Consider the following 17,272-nt stretch of genomic DNA (forward strand, 5'->3'; position numbering starts at 1 on the left):
AGTCACAATCAAAGTCTGAGTATGGCTGTAACACTAAGAAAGGGAAGGAAGTGAGAGATTAAGATAACTGGAGGCAAAGTCCATAGAATTTAGGGACTGGATCAATGTGGGGCGTGAAATGGGGTGAGTCAAGAATGATTCCCACATTTTTGGCTCGGGCAGTTAGAAAATTCAATGGTAGTCTCCTCAACCAGATGTTCCATTTGGAGGAGGGGATTTGAGGGATGGAGCAAAGAAAGATGATGGATTCTGTTTTAGATATACCTGGCTCAAATGCTTGTGGGACATCTTGGTAGAGATCCTAGAGAGGCAGTTGGTTCTCAAAGCAACTGAGACTGTGGGAGTAAATGACTTTGCTTATGGAGAGTGTTTGGAGCAATGAGTCTCAAATTTTGCTGTACACTGGAATCACTGGGGAGGGGGGATTGTCTTTAAAACAACCAGGGTCTGGCTCACACCCTCAAACATTTTGATTTAATTGGTCTAGGGTATGATCTGGGATTGTTAACAGCTCCCTAGATGATTTTAATATGTGGTGAAGTTTGGGAACCACTGGCTGAGAAATAGTAGGTACCATTTATTTAGATGACATCAGAGCTGAAAACCAAAACCAAGAATTCGATGATGGGGGAAGAGGAGTTCGCAGAGCAGGATGAGTAGATATATGTAGTGTGAGATGCTGAAGGAAAAGAAGACCGATGTCACAGGGGCCAAGGGGGGAAGATCAAGAAGTTTTAACACTTCATTAGTTTAAGAGAAAATGCTAGTTTGGTCATTTGTTTCTCTCCTTATTCAAAAGACTGGTTATTTGCCAGGCATTTTGGATTCTTGTGTGTGGTTTTTTTTTTTTCTTGCATCAACAGTTGGTTTATATCCTTGGACCTTGTGTATATTGGATATTAGGTGTTGTAAGAAGGTTTATATTATTTTTTTCTGTTTATTACTGGTGTGTGGAAGTTCCACCATCCCATTTTGTGTTCCATTCATCCATTTGTCATTTATTTAACAAACACTTATTGAATTTATTGAGTATCTATTTATGTTGGGAGCTGGAGATACTAAGATGGCTAAAAGAAAAAACTCTTTTAAAATTTGGGGGGTTAGGGGCACCTGGGTGGCTCAGTCGGTTAAGCATCTGCCTTCAGCTCAGGTCATGATCCCAGGGTCCTGGGATCAAGTCCCATATCAGGCTCCTTGCTCATCGGGGAGCCTACTTCTTCCTCTGCCTGCCGTTCCCCCTGCTTGTGCTCTCTCTCTCTCTCTCTGACAAATTAATAAATAAAATTTTTAAAAAACAATTTAGGGGGTATATAATTATCTTTTTTATGTTTCAAGTTTTTATTTAAATTCTAGTTAGTTAACATATAGTGTAATATTGGTTTCAGGAGTTAAATTATTTATAATCTGCCCAAGACCAATTTACAATCTGGATTATCTCACCTCCTAAATCATAGACTCCTAGAAGGCACATAAGGATTTAGTCCCCATCCAATTTTGAGTGTCCTCTGTAGGATCCCTGACCTGCTAAAATCTTTTGTAGTTCTTGTACACCTTGGTTATAAAAAGCTCTTTCTCCTTCAAGGCAGCATGGTGCCCTTTTGATAGCTCTGATTATGAAAATCTTTTACAAGATGGGCAACATAGATAGAAGTTAAAGCTGATTCCACAGTTTCGTGGAGATCCATGACACTATTCTGTCTACTTTTGTGCATGTTTTTAAATTTCCTTAAAAAATAGAAAAGTTCTTTACGTTGAGTTGAAATTTGTCTTCTTCAACTTTGATGCATTGTCACTTTATTCAGGGCCATTCAGAACAAGTCCAGATTCCTTTTACACGTATAGTCCATTCCAGTATTTGTGATTGTTCATAAATTCTCGTAAGTCTTCACAACTAAACAATTGTACCTAGTTTATTTCTCTCCAATATTTTGAAATTGAGTCCCATATGCAATTATGCCACCTGTTGGCACTGACAGTTTAAGTGCCTTTGTTGTACTTACCTCTCATTTCTCTTTCATGTTGCACTGGCTGGCAACTCCAATATTGTAGTGAACATTGTAATTTTATTTTCTCTTTTAAGTGGAATACTTCTATTTTTCTTTCTTTCTTTCTTTTTTTTTTTTTAAGATTTTATTTGTTTATTTGACAGAGAGAGACACAGCAAGAGAAGGAATACAAGCAGGGAGAGTTAGAATGGGAGAAGCAGGCTTCCCCCTGAGCAGGGAGTGCAATGCGGGGCTCGATCCCAGGACCCAGGGATCACGACCTGAGCCAAAGGCAGATGCTTAACAACTGAGCCACCCAGGCGCCCCACTATTTTTCTTTCTAAAATAATATTGAATTGCCTATTTTTTTAATGAAACAAGATTAACTTCCAGTATCTTGTGATCATTTTACTTTATTATGTTTTATGAGATAAAATATATTAATAGTTTTCCTTAAATTGAGATTTTCTTTCTTAGGATAACCAGCTTCACTATGGTATGTTATCCTTATAATGTGGATTTTATTGGGGGTAATTTCTTAAAATTAGGAAAACAAGCATATTAAGAATTTTCCATGCAGAAATAGAACAATAAAATGAACTTTTACATACCCATCTCCCAGCTTCAAGAATTATTAACATTTTCTGGCTATGATCTTATTTAGGAATTTTTTGAGTATTTCTGAGTGAGATTGACTTATGTCCCTTTTTAGTGAAGCTTTGTCAGATTTTAAATGCAGGGCTATAGGGGCACCTGGGTGGGTCAGTGGGTTAAGCGTCTGTCTTCTGCTCAGGTCATGATCTCAGGGTCCTGGGATTGAGCCTGTGTCAGGCTCCCTGCTCAGTGGGGAGTCTGCTTGTCCCTCTGCCTCTCCCCGCACCCCCCTACTTGTGCACGTGCTCTCTCACTCACTCTCTCAAATAAATAAATCTTTAAAAAATATAAAAAAATAAACGCAGGGTTATCTTTGCATTATTAGAAGAACTTGGTAGCATGCGCTCATTTTCTCTCTTGAAGAATATTATCTATTAATTTTGAGGAGAGTTTGAAATAATTCTTTATAAACGCAGTAACACATCAAATTCTATGTAGGGCACTTTTTTCCCACAGACATTTCTTTTTTAAATTCACTTTCTAAATTTCTTCTGCAGCTATAGATTTACTCGGAATTTTTATTTCACATTTTTAGTCCTGGTTCTTTGCTTTTGGAGGTGAAGGTGGTGAACTGCCTCAGTTTCCTGGAGTTGATCAGCCTTGTGGAAACCACAGGATAAATGAGCCACATACGTTGACCGCTTTTCCAGGTACCTCTCAGTGCCAGGCAGCTCCCACCACCAGTTAGAGAAAAGAAAGGAGCTGACCCATGAAGGCGGGGCTGCATTTCACTCATTTCTCATTCTTGGTCATCTGCACTGAGTGTTTTTTTTCAGTAAATGAGTGTTTCCTGAATTGGATTAAAAAAAACCAAAAAACAAATAGTATCTTCAGCACATCCAGGAAAAACCAACATCAACCCCTTAGTCTCTTGGGTTCCCAGAGGCTACAAGAGGATTTCACTGCTGAGCTTCCTATTTTTATATTCCTGTGTGGGTCTTAGAGTCTTCTCCTGTCAAGACCCTACATGGAAAATATACATCTTCCACTATGCCCAAGGAACTGGTCTAGGAAAAATCCCTTGACAGGTAAGAATACACTTACATACGAAAAGGTTGATGTGGAAATCTTGGAAGACACCATTCTGTGAGGCTGACCTTGTTACCCAGGAGTCTGCCCCTCAGGAAAATTGAAGGGCTTACCAGGAAGACTGTAGAAAGATACATTCCTAATATATCTTCCAAAGCCGCCCATATTTACTTAGCTCATCTAAATTCCTTGTGCATAACATGTATAGCACTCTCTAATAATTTTTTCTCTAATGTTTGTCTTTGATCATTTCTCATGTTGTCAATAATAATCTGTACCTATGGTTTATTGGCTTTGTCAGTCTTTGTAGTTTTTAACCCACATTAACTTTGTCTCTATTAAGTGAAACTTTATACTAATTTTCCAGTTTATTTCTCCTTTTGCTTTAATTTTGTTCATTCACTCATTCAACAAACACAAGTTGAGCCTAGGTGACAGATCCTGGGAGAAATAGCATAAGACATGGTCTCTATGTTCGAGTTGCTGACAGTGTAATAAAAGGAGAGAAGAAATAGTGAAAGAAAAAAGAAAACACTAAGCTGACAAAAGACCTTCATTAGTAGGTTAGAAGAATCACAGAAGGACTCCTTGGGATGTCTTTCAAGAACAGAATTTCAAATATCACTTGTAAAGCTTTTATATTCCCCGGTGAGAAAAAGAGCAAACTTGGGTCTATACCTAAATAATATGCTGCAAAACCTATGAGCCTAATCTTTTCTTTTCCAAGTGATCATATTCTTTTCCTCTTTTAAAACCGGTTTGAAGGATGATTCTTCAATCTTTGAAGTTTAAGAACTTTAGTTGCTGTGTAAGGAGCCTTCCTGAAGGCATATATTGGAGAGTTGCTTTTCGTGTTCTTTATATTTGAAACATATTTTTCAGCTCAAGAAATTTACTTTTGACTCTTTGATTTCAATTTCATGCATTGCTTTTATCTTTTCTCTGCTAGCCTCTATTTTTTTTATTATGTTATGTTAACCACCATACATTACATCATTAGTTTTTGATGCAGTGTTCCATGATTCATTGTTTGCGTATAACACCCAGTACTCCATTCAATACATGCCCTCTTTAATACCCATCACCAGCTAACCCATCCCCCCGCCCCCCTCCCCTCTAGAACCCTCAGTTTGTTTCTCAGAGTCCATAGTCTCTCATGGTTTTAGCCTCTATTATTTGTAAGTTGAATATCCTCAGTCTGATTCTATGTCTGATAGCTTCACTTGAATTGCAAGTTTTATTTTAAAATTTCAATTTAGTGTAAGTGGTTTTTGGCTCTTCAGTTTCTCTTCTATCCTTCACTGCCTTTGTTATTTTCATTTCTCAATAGTGGGTACTACTTGCTTGAAGTCCTTTACTATAACCTCTTATATCCTTTTTGAAGGATTTATATCCTTAACTGTAAATGTGCTTTTAAGATAGTTGTCTCCCTGGTGTCTTTTCTCCATTTGCAAAATATTTTAAGAGAGTTTACCTTTTCATATTACTTTGTTCCAGACTGCCAGAAGTGTGTTCAGTTTGGGGATTCATGCCCCTTATAGGACTTTGCCAAATTGGTGTGTGCCCAGAGGAGGGTGATCTACAGTGATCTTGTCATATGAAGAACTGGGGCAGAGGAGACTTGAAGACAACAAGATTGCTATGTTCAAATCCAGAAAGGCTGATGTATAGAATAAGAAGCTGATTTCTTCTAGACGGTGGTGAGGGGTGGGGAGAAGTGGTCGGAGGGCAGCTCTACTGCTGAGGACTGAAGCTGCAGAGGTAGAATTTAGCTTTATGTAAAGAAACTTTCTAGCAATCAGATGGGTCCAATGGTGAATGACAGAACATTTAGAGGCCTGATGACTTCTTGGCAGTGGGATTGCAGAAAAGATTCAAATGTTTGGAGATTATCTGGGCTCTTATTTTCTTCCATTAGCCCAGCAATCCAGAGGCTAATATTAAAACCATTAGCAGGTCATTTTCTTGACTTTAAACTCCCCTGCTCAGACCTTGCTGAATCAGGGAGCACTTGTAATGGCTTGGTTGATGTAGTCATTTGTTTGGTCTTCAGGGATCCCTGGATGAAGGCATGTGCCTTACCCATAGTCCAGATATATAATGCAAATTAATTCTTATCATTAAAGCTGTATATGTTTATATGAATCAATTAGCTAAATTGTGTTTGGCAGCAGTTTTGTAACAATTCCTTGTGCGTAATTGCAATTTGATGACCTTCAGGTGCCTGGGTGGCTCAGTAGATTAAGCATTTGCCTTCAGCTCAGGTCATGATCCCAGGGTCCTGGGATCAATTTCCACATCAGGCTCCTTGCTCATCAGGGAGTCTGCTTCTCCCTCTGCCCCTCCCCCTGCTCATGTTTTCTCTTCTCTCTCTCTCTCAAAAATAAAATCTTAAAAAAAAAAAAAAAAGAAAGAAATGGAAAAGCTTTTTGGATATGTCCTTTTGGATATGTGTGAGATGCCTGACATCTCTGCTAGTCATTTGGAGACTAAAACAACAGAGAGGTCAGAGATTTTGTATCTTCTGGTGCTGCGGCTACTTCAGGATTTCCAGTTGTCCACACGATGTGGGTCTTTGAATTTCAAGAGCGAGCACAACAAATATCATCTTGCCTGGCTTCTAGATCTAGTTAGAGACCTCAGGTTGTGTGGATGGAAGGAGCCACAGAAGTCAGCTAGTCCCTATATTCCATTGCAGTGTCCCTCCTACATCCGGGCAGTTATTTAGTCTCTACTCAACTACTTTCACTGACCAGGATCTTGCTAACTCTGGAGCAAACTCATTCCATCCTAGGATCACTAGGAACATTAGAAAGGTCTAGCCTTAGCCTGAGCTAGGGTCTCCTGCTCTGTGGCATTCCCCCATGAATCCTGGCTCTGCACTCAGAATCATGTGGGATATGTCTCTTCCACATGGTGACCTTTTGGTGGTTTGTGAACCAGGATTATATAGGCCTTCTCCAAATCCTTGTCAAATAAATATTCTCTGATTTTTTTTTTTTTCAATGAGTCTTTATACGACTTGGTTTTAAGTCTTCTTACCATCCTAGACCTATATAGGAAGGTGCTGAAAGTGGGATGCTCAGAAATAAGACAGACAAAGTTAATATCCATACCCTAAAATTGTCATCTGACTCACTCCTGTTAAGGGCCTGACTGAAGGAATTAATATTTGAAAACAATATCCTGTGGGCCTTGCTGGACGTTTTTCCTTCTATCCTTCATGATTAGTCTCTCTGTGTTGTCAGAACGCTAGAACCTGCCTTCTTGACCCTCCATGATAAGTCTCACAGAAATATGATGTAATTTTGTGTCCTTGGCAAAGGGACATTAAATAATCCTTATTGTAAAAGCTTTTACAATAACAAGAAGGCAAACATTCCAGTAGAAAAAAAAGGAAAAAATAGAAACAGGGAAGTAACAAAAAAAGAAATATAAGTGACCACAACTCATGAAAAATGTTCAAATGTACTTAGTAATCAAATAACTTCAAATAAAAACTATAATGAGTTCTGATATGGGAAGATGTCCATGATATATTCACAAGTTAAAAAATGGGAACTACTGAGTATAAAATGATTCTATTTTTGTGGCCTGTATATTTTAATATATGTAATACAGATGGGTATAAATTTAGGGCAAAGTTGGTGTGAATACTCACCAAATACTTTATATAATTTTTAATGTTGATGGAATTATGTGTACATTTACTTTTTTCTGTGTTTTTCAAGAAATACATATTACAACCAATAATTAGGTGCTACTTCCTATCCTATTAGCAAATATTTTAAAAAATGATAATATTCGGTGTTCACAAAGTCTGTTGGGGAGTGAAAACTGCTACCTTCTTGGAAGCAATTTGACAATACTCATCCAAATTCTTAAAAATGACACATGCTTAAATTCATTAATTTCACTTTGAGGAATTTTCCCAAGAAAATATCTGGGAAGTAGCCATTTACCATGAATGAGCATGTTCACTGTAAAGCTTTTATAATACTGAAAAATTGAAAACAGCACAAATGTCCAAGGATAGATTTACTGAATAAATTATGATATGGCTAAAGAAAATAACACTGTATAGCAATTTCAAATGATGATGTAAATGCTTAAATATTAATATGGAATGATATTCATGAACTATTAAGTGGGAAAATTATATCTCATTTGAATAAAAATGTGTAGCATCTATAAGCACAGAAAAATGAAAAATTAACAGTTGATAACTCTGGGAGGTATGATTATAGGTGATTTTATTTTCATTTTATTTTTTCTGTGTGTTTTACTATAAATGTTTTACTAAAAATATTCAATTTTTAAAATATAGCTAAAATAACTATAGCTAAATAGTTAAAAAAAAAAAAAAAGTACTAAGGGCTTCTAATAGATATCAACAGTCCCTGGAGGAGACAAACCATGAGAGACTATGGACTCTGAGAAAGAAACTGAGGGTTTTAGAGGAGGGGGGGTAGGGGGATGGGCTAGCCTGGTGATGGGTATTAAGGAGGGCACGTACTGCATGGAGCACTGGGTGTTATATGCAAACAATGAATCATGGAACACTACATCAAAAACTAATGATGTATGGTGACAAAAATAAAAAAGAAAGAAAGAAAGAAATCAGCAGTCCCTGCCCCACTCCCCCTTAGCATCTCATTTCTTTTCTTAGAGGCAACCTCTTTCAGCTCTTCTAGCTGTATCCTCTGATTTTTTCCCCTCCATATTTCTGAGAAATATGCTTGTATTACTTTCCTAATTTATTAATTTTAGACATTATTTATTATGGTGGATGAGGACTTAGCTCTTATACCACTACACTAGCTTCTCTTCACCATATCCTCCCCAAATCGTACCAGCTGCTTTTGAGAAATCATTTTTCAGTGTTTACATTATTATGACGGTTTAAATATTGTTCATTTCTGAGACAAATGTTGAGCTACAATTTGGTTTCCTTGGGCACTTGGGTGACTCGGACACAAGTGTCCAACTCTTGATTTTGGTTCAGGTCATGATCTCAGGGTCATGAGATCGAACACTGTGTCAGGCTCTGTGCTCAGTGGGGAGTCTGCTTCAGATTCTCTTTCTCCCTCTCCTTCTGCCCCTACCCCCACTCGTGCATGTTCTCTCACTTTCTCAAAATAAATAAATAAATAAATAAATAAATAAATAAATAAATAAAAGTAAAATTTGGTTCCCTTTATTGTACATTTTGTTTTTATAATTCCCTGTTTTTGATTCACTTAGTTTTCCATGTTCTTATTGCTAATTCTTTTCATACACTCTCTGACAGTCTCTCAGTGACTTTTTCTGCAGAAACAAGATAATCTATATTCATATTTTTTCCCCCTAAGACCTCAGTCTTCATGCACCAGTCTATAAAGTTGCTCTCTAGGTCTCATGTACAGGTGTTACCATAGTACATCCCTTCATAGTCATCCTGGATGTTCCCTTTATCTCTTGTCTGTATTTCATCCCCAATTTCCTGTATCTCATTTCTTCTCTCTTTATTTACTTCCTTGTTTTGCTGGAGCATGTCCTCTATGAGCGTCCTGAGAAAGAGTATATGAAAGGTAAATTTTTTGAGATGTGAACATCTGAAAACATCTCTACTATTTGATTGGTAGTTTGGTTGGGTATAGAATTCTAAATTGAAGTAATTTTTTTATTTTTAAAAGATTTTATTTATTTCTTTGACAGAGAAAGAGAGAGAAAGTGCACAAACAGGGGGAGTGGCAGGCAGAAGGAGAGGGAGAAGCAGGCTCCCTGCCGAGCAGAGAGCCCCATGTGGGGCTTGATCCCAGGACCCTGGGATCATGACCTGAGCTGAAGGCAGATGCTTAACTGACTGAGCCACCCAGGCGCCCCTAAATTGAAGTAATTTTTGAAGGCATGGCTTCAATGTCTTCAAGCTTCCATTGTTACCGAGAAGTCTAATGCCATTTTTATTCTCAACTGTTTGTATGCAATCTATTTTTTCCTCTGGAAGTTTTGAAGATATTCTCTTTTAGTTTCTGAAATTTTACAGTGTTATTTCTTGATGTGGGTCTTTTTTTACTTATTATGCTGGGCAGTTAGTAGATGTTCTTAATCTGGAAACTTAGGTTTTTCAGGGAAATTTTATTGAATTATTTTATAATTTCCTTACCTCCATTTCCTTTGTTCTCTCCATCTGGGATTTCTATTAGATGACTATTGGACTTCCTGGATTGATACTACACATTTCTAAGCTTCTCTGTTTTCCCCGTCTTTGGCTTTTGGTTCCTCATTCTCAACTTTTTCATTGAACGTTTAAATTCTAGCTATCTTATTTTTAATGTTCAAGTGTTTTCATTCTCTGCTCTCTTTTTTAAAGAAAATCCTCTTCTTGTTTCATGGATGTAATATCTTTTTAAGGATCTGTAATTTTTCTTCCGTTTCCTGCATTGTCTCTGTTTCTTTTTTTTTTTTTTTTAAAGATTTTATTTATTTATTTGAGAGAGAGAGAATGAGAGACAGAGAGCACGAGAGGGAAGAGGGCAGAGGGAGAAGCAGACCCCCTGCTGAGCAGGGAGCCCATGTGGGACTCGATCCCGGGACTCCAGGATCATGACCTGAGCCGAAGGCAGTCGCTTAACCAACTGAGCCACCCAGGCGCCCTGTCTCTGTTTCTTTTGAGTTCTTCTGTTTGATATGTTTTTCATAATGTTGGCTTTTCTCAAATATCAAATATCATAATGTTGGCTTTCTCAAATTGGTAAATTGAGACCAGTATTTTAAAAAGTGAAATGAAACTTTGTAAGATGTGTGGGCTTAGATTTCAAAGTATGATGAATAACAGATTTCAAAGCATGATGATCAGGCAGCAAGTTGCCAGAAGTATCAATACCTGAAGATCTTTTCTGTGGTTTTTTCAGTTCTCCAGAAAAGGATTCTCTAGTCTTTTGCTTGGGATAAAGAGTCCTAGCTGCCAGTATTTTGGGAACTGAGCAAAGGAAGAGACTGTAGATCTTGTCATTCAGTAAGAAGAGTTTTACTTAATCCTATTTTCAATCCTGTAGTCTCTATTGTGCCTGGTCTTCCTAAGTCTCGAGCCTCTCTGGTTTGATTTCTCCAGATAATAAGTCTCTTGTCTCTAGTAGGGTGGAGAAGGGGTGGTTGTCTAGGTGGGTAAGTGGTGTGGGCTGGGGCCTGTGAATAAAACTGCTGCTTATAGAAATCCATTTCCATATTTCCAGCCATATGTTTCATCCATGCTTTCTCCCATACCTGTTGCCTCTAATTCTTGAGCCATCTTGGTGAAAATCAACTCCTTTTTCATTAGAATCCCTCTCTGAAAGCACATAGGTTTCTGTTTCCTTTGCTTTGCTCAGTTACCTCTCCTCCAAACAGTTTCTATCTTCCCAGCATTTTCTACCTCTCTTATCTATTGTCTTCTCTCTTCTTATATTCTATGGGTTTAATCCCCTTTATAGTGCTTTTATGTAATTTATAAGGCTTGGGAAAGAGAAGAGATTAAGACATAGTTTGAATTCGCCATGTTTAATCAGAAATCTACTGTCTCTTTTATAATTTAAAAAAAGCGAGCTACCCAGAACTGAAGACAGCATTCAGGTCTGATGTCCCTACTGTAGAAGAAAGCTAGACTGACACATCCCTTGATCTAAATGCAATTTATTTTTGGTTGCAGCCTGTTTTTTGTCCATGAATTTGTATTTGGCTGCCATTTAACTGAGAAGTGTAAATCTCCCAATTTCAAAGTGGTCAGGTTGGGTGTCCTGCTTTCATTTTTTTATGTCCTGGCTAGTGCACTCCTGGATAGATCCCACTATTACTCTGTTGATTGTTGATAGATTCTATTTGCTAACATTTTATTTATTTACTTTGATATTCACAAGAGAGATTGTATTTTTACTTTATTGCACAATTTATCAGAATTGGTATCAATGTTATACTGGCTTCTCAAAAAGATTTTGGGAGCTTTCCTTCTTTATACTCTAGAACAGCTAAAACAGCATTTGGGGGAAATCTGGGGAAAAATAAGCTGGTTAAAAGTAACATGGTATCCAGGATTGGATCCTGGAACAGAAAAGGAACATTAGTGGAAAAACTGGTGAAATCTGAATACAGTTTAGAGTTTAGTTAATATTATTGGACCAGTGTTAATTTTGACGAAGATACAATGACTAGGTAAGATGTTAACATTAGGGAAAGCTGAATGAAGGATATACGGGAACTCCCTGTATTATCTCTACAACTGCTTTATACATCTAAAATTATTCCAAAATAAAATGTTTATATTTAAACTAAAAAAATGATCAGAGTGAGGTTCATCTTACAGATTTGTAAGAATTCACCTTTGAATCTGTCCATGCCTGGAACTTTTTTGTTTATCAACTTCCTCTTCTATGGTAATTGTCTTTTTAGATTTTCTGTGTCTTACAGCGTCATCTTATTTATATTTTCCTTGAAAACCATTTGTGTCATCAAGGTTTTAAAATGTATTTGTGTAGTGTTAAGGAACATAATCTCTTATAATTCATTTTTATTTTCTCTGTATCCATAGTTATTTCCCAATGTCATATGTTATGTGGTTATTTCTTGGGTTGTGAAATTAATTTGGTAAATTGAGACCAGTATTTTAAAAAGTGAAATGAACTAGAACAGAGAAATATAAATATATACTGTTTTATGAAACTTTAATCTCAAGCACATGTATTGTTTTCTTGGTAACCTGACAATATCTATCAAAGCACAAATGCATATAACTTTGACCTAGCAATTCAATTTGGGAACTTATCCAGATATGTAATTGCATACATGCAGAAATGATATATGTGCAACATAATTCATTGCAGCATTATTTATAATAACAAAAGATTGGCAGTAATCCAAATGTCTATCAAGAGAGGACTACTTTTTAAATTACAGTACATTCATACGGTATAATACTCAAGGGTTGTCAAAAAGAATGAAGAAGTATTCTGTGTATTGATATGGAAAGATACCAAGGATATATATTTTAAGGAGAAGAAAGCACAGTACAGAACAAGGTGTATGATGTACTATCATTTGTGTTAAGAGGAGGACATATAAAATCTTTACTTATATTTGCTTATATAGACATAAACTCTGGAAAGAAAAGGAGAGCAGTGATTATGAATGAGTGTGGGAACTGGCTGGATGAGGGCAGCATAGAAGGGAGACTTTTGACTATCTTTTTAAAATTATTTTGGCAAGAGCACACTTAACATGAGATCTGTCCTCTTAATAAATTTTTAAGTGCAAATACAGTAATATATATCTTTTTTGTACAGTCTAGGGTTTGAATTATACAAATGAATTACCTATTCAAAACTTCAAAATACTGAGCAAAAGAAGCAGCAATCAGAAGAATAGGCACAGTGTGATTAGAATGCTTCCATGTCCATGCAGCTCCCAGTGCAGGCAGAACTGAGCTGTGCTGTCCAGGGACCCATGCATGGTTGGGGGCAGCAGGCAGTGTCCTAGGGGAAGGGGTGTCTCTTATGATGGGTCACAGTCACAGTTTGAGAAACCTTCTCTATTTTCTTCCCTAATCCTTATGTTTAACTCTTTAAGATGGCTGATCTCTTTCCCACAAGACCGTGGACTCCTTAGGCAGTGGGCTGCTATAAAGTTGTTCACTCCAGGAACACTGAGAACCTGTTTATGTTAATTTCAAAGAAAGAGAGCCCTAGTTATTTGATCAGCATGTCATTAAATGGGCAAATACAGGAAACATCACAGTGATTTGTCAGGATCCTCTTCCAAATATTTTGGTTAGCTTCTTAAGAAAACTCTCCTTTCTTTTAGGTAAATGGAAGAGGTGGAGAGCAGTTTATTCCAGACACGGAAAGCACACAGAATAGAACAAATGGTGGCAAGATGGCTACGGCGTTCGCGGGACAGCTCGGCCCGGTAAGGCTCCTGGGCTAGCAGAGATTTCTGCCCGTCAAGATTTGGTGTCCCTGTGGGAGGAGGTCTTGCCAGTCTTGGCAGCACCCGGGGATCGCTGTCTCCAGTGTGCTTTGTTCTTACACCATACAGTGGGGGAGGCATCAGCAGATCAGCAATTTTGCTGGAGTGCCTTGCTGTCTGTCCCCCTTCCAACTCTCTTCCCTCTGTGTCTCTCCACAGACACCCACAACGCCAGCTCACACCAAACTCATACACACATTTACAAACACTCGCACACAAAAGGACTTATACACACAGGCACACTCATCCATACTCACATGTGCACCTACTCTCTGGAATATACTCTCCTACACTTGTGAACACACTCACATGTGCTCTCAGTCTCTCTCTCTCTGTCTCACACATATCTCTTGTCTTAGTATTTGATGTGAGGGTCAGGCAATCTGCTGTTTATACTCTTTCCCCCGTCTTTGTTTCCAGCAGCTGTTCCTTCCTTGCAGTCCCTATTTCATTCTAAACAAAATAAAATGAAATCAAATACAGATCTGATTTGACTGCTACAGGAGAACTTAAAATACGTTCTGTTCGAAGCGTTCATTTTCCATCTCAGATTTCCCATCTGGCCCTGCCACAGAGATGAAATATCATGTGTCAGGTGTTTCTGAGACACACATTCTTCCAAAGGAACTGGAAACAGCTGTTGTGCTGCTGAGCATATAAACCTTGCTTAGGACCAGGCTGCCCTGTAGCCAAGGGCTGGGATCCTCACACACTGCGTTGAGGTAAGGTTGGTAGAGTTAGCCCTGTGTTACAGTTGAAACATCTGAGGCTCACAGAATGACTTGTTAGAGATCATCCCCACCCCGTGTTCAGAAATCGTTGATGGGTCCCTAGTTCTTAGAGGATCAGCATTTTTGGTTCAGCATTCAAGTCTCTCCATGATTGACCTACAGTCCTTTACAGCTGTTTGTCTTACTGGTCTGCTTCCTTCACATCATACCCTAGCTAAAGGAACTATTCATTGTTCCCCTGCTCCAGGCACACTCTTTTCTCCTTTCACCCCTCAGACGAGGGCTCCTGTGCCAGATCCCTTCCTCCCAACTTCATGCATACAGAACCCACCCACAGCTCAAGGTCTGGCTGAAATGTTCAGTCTTCCAGGAAGTGTGGCCCAGCCCATAGTTAGACCTAACCGCTCCCGTGGGACCCCACAGCATTTGATTGGCATCGGCAGCACACTGCTCTTGGTGTGTTCAATGTATTTGAGCACATCTCCGTTTTTTCCTTCTGGACAGTAAGCTCTGAACGCAGGGAAAGTATTGGCCTCTCATCTCTATAACCCAGAGGTGATTGAGTCCCAGGAGATTGATTGCAAGTGGTCAAGTAGTACTTGATGGTGAGTGGGGAAACTGCTAGGTACATTGTGTCCTCAAGTGGGTTCTGCAAAACCTAGTCCTGTGTAATGCTGCTCCGCTAAGGGTTTGGAAGTGACGCAGCCCATACCGCACTCCCACCCACCTCTGCTTGCATTTTGCACACAGTGCGTTTTAGCACAATAAAGGCTCTGTGAATACCTGCAGAAAAGAGACCTGAGTAACTTTAACTTGATGGTGCCTAAATATTTGCTGTTGGTACTTTCTAATATCCTGCTTTTCTCATAATGTAAATAAAAGGTGACATTGACCTATAGGAAGTTTTTTTTTTATTATTTTAAGGTTTTAATTATTTGAGAGAGAGTATGAGCAGAGGGAGGGAGAGGTGGGGAGGGGCAGAGGGAGAAGCAGGCTCCCTGCTGAGCAGGGAGCCCGGATGTGGGGTCAGATCCCAGGACTCTGGGATCATGTATGACCTGAGCCAAAGGCAAATGCTTAACTGACTGATCCACCCAGGTACCCTAGGAATGTTATTTTATCCAACATCTTTTTTGAGATATGTTTTACATATCATGACATTTACCCACTAAAAGTATATGGTTCAGTGATTTTTAGTGTATATTTAGTATATGTACAAGATTGTGCAAAAATCACCACAATCCAATTTTAGAACATTTTCAATACCATAAAAAGAAACCTCATGCCGGTTAGCAGTCACTCCCCATTTGCCCCTCCCCCAGCCTCAGACAACCACTCATGTACTTTCTGTCCCCTTAGATTTGCCTATTCTGGATATTTCACATGAACAGTATTCTATAATACATGGTCTTTTGTGCCTGGCTTCTTTCACTTAGCCTTATGTGAACAAGGTTCATCCATGTTATAGCACGTATCAGTGTTTCATTTTTATTACCAAATAATATTCCATTATGGAATATTTTCTTTGTCCATTCATCAGTTAATGTATACTTGGGTTGTTTCCACTTTGGGGCTACTATGAATAATGCTGCTATGAACATGTGTGTATAAGTTTTTGTTTGAACATATGTTCTCATTTCTCTTGGGTTTATACTTGGGAGTGGTAGAGATGGGTCACATGGTAACTTGGTATTTAACCTCTCGAGGAGCTGCCAGACTGTTTTCCAAAGTGACTGTACCATTTTACATTTGCACCATCAGTGCGCGAGGGTGCCATGTCTCCACGTCCTTGCCCATTCTTGTTATTATCTCTCTTTTCTGTTGTGGACCTCCTAGTGCGGGTGAGGTGGAATCTCACTGTGGTTTTGATTTACGTTTTCCTGATGGCTAATGATGTTGAGCATCTTTCCATGTGTCTCGACAGTCTTGTTTTCCAAGTGCTTGAGAAAGAGAAGCAAAAGAGGGAAAGTTTCCTGGCAATATGCATGGAAGACATCATTCCTGTGTTTCTAGGATACATTTGGCCTTGCTTAAATTGCTTCTCCTCTCTCATCTCACAACCTTGATACAGGCTGGGTTCTTGGGGTCCTCAGATTACTTGAAAATGATCAAGAACCGAAAAGCTAAGTTTGGGGGAAATAATGGCAATTTCCCCAGAGTGGAGTAAATGATACCACCGACGACCAGCTGCTTAAGAAACCTGGGAGTCATCCTGACTCTTTCTTTTACTCACAATCTGCACCGACCCCATCAGTAGCTCCTATCCATTCACCTTCAGATGTTATCTCAGATCTGTCCCCCTCTCTGTCCCTGGCGGCACTGTCATGGTCACTTAACTCTTTCTGTGATCCAGCCTATTCTCACCCTGAAGCCATAGTGGACTTTTCAAAATACACACCACTCCTGTCCCACATACTCACCCCTCCACACCCCAGACTGGTCAGGGGCTCACCTGTCATTGTGCCACAGCCTGCAAGCCCCTTTACGATCTGGCCCCAGCCTAACTCTCCAACCTCACTCATCTTGTTCCTCCTGCTTCCTTGGCAGAGCCGGTCCCCCTCTTTGTTCCTTTCAGAGTAATTAGCCCTCATAACACTTATAATAATACATCCATTGATTTCTTATCCATTGTCTACCTCCCCTTGCCCCACAGTTATTATACCACTTTCTCCTCTCAACTTACCTGCCACATGTGAGACCAAGGACCATGACTGTCTTGTTTTACAAAGTATCTTCAGCCCTGGAAGACTGCATAGTATGTAATAGATGTTCAATAGATTTTTATTGTTAAGGGTTTTCATAATGAGGAATTAAATTTTTTATTAAACTATATTTAGGAGTACCTGGGTAGCTCAGTCACTTAAGCGTCTGCCTTCAGCTCAGGTCATGATCCCAGGG

At 38.8% G+C, this 17,272-nt stretch overlaps 1 protein-coding gene across 1 annotated transcript in view; it reads left to right on the top strand.

Annotated features, from left to right (window-relative positions):
* Positions 1-17,272, top strand: part of FRMPD1 (FERM and PDZ domain containing 1) — a 100,753-nt gene that overhangs the window by 39,614 nt on the left and 43,867 nt on the right. The window contains exon 2 of the mRNA XM_021691411.1: positions 13,479-13,583. Coding sequence (XP_021547086.1) covers positions 13,483-13,583 — 101 coding nt within the window. The 5' untranslated portion in view covers positions 13,479-13,482. The remainder of the gene's footprint in view (positions 1-13,478; positions 13,584-17,272) is intronic.

This window comes from Neomonachus schauinslandi, chromosome 13 (genome assembly GCF_002201575.2).
Source record: "Neomonachus schauinslandi chromosome 13, ASM220157v2, whole genome shotgun sequence".
Taxonomy (NCBI): domain Eukaryota; kingdom Metazoa; phylum Chordata; class Mammalia; order Carnivora; family Phocidae; genus Neomonachus; species Neomonachus schauinslandi.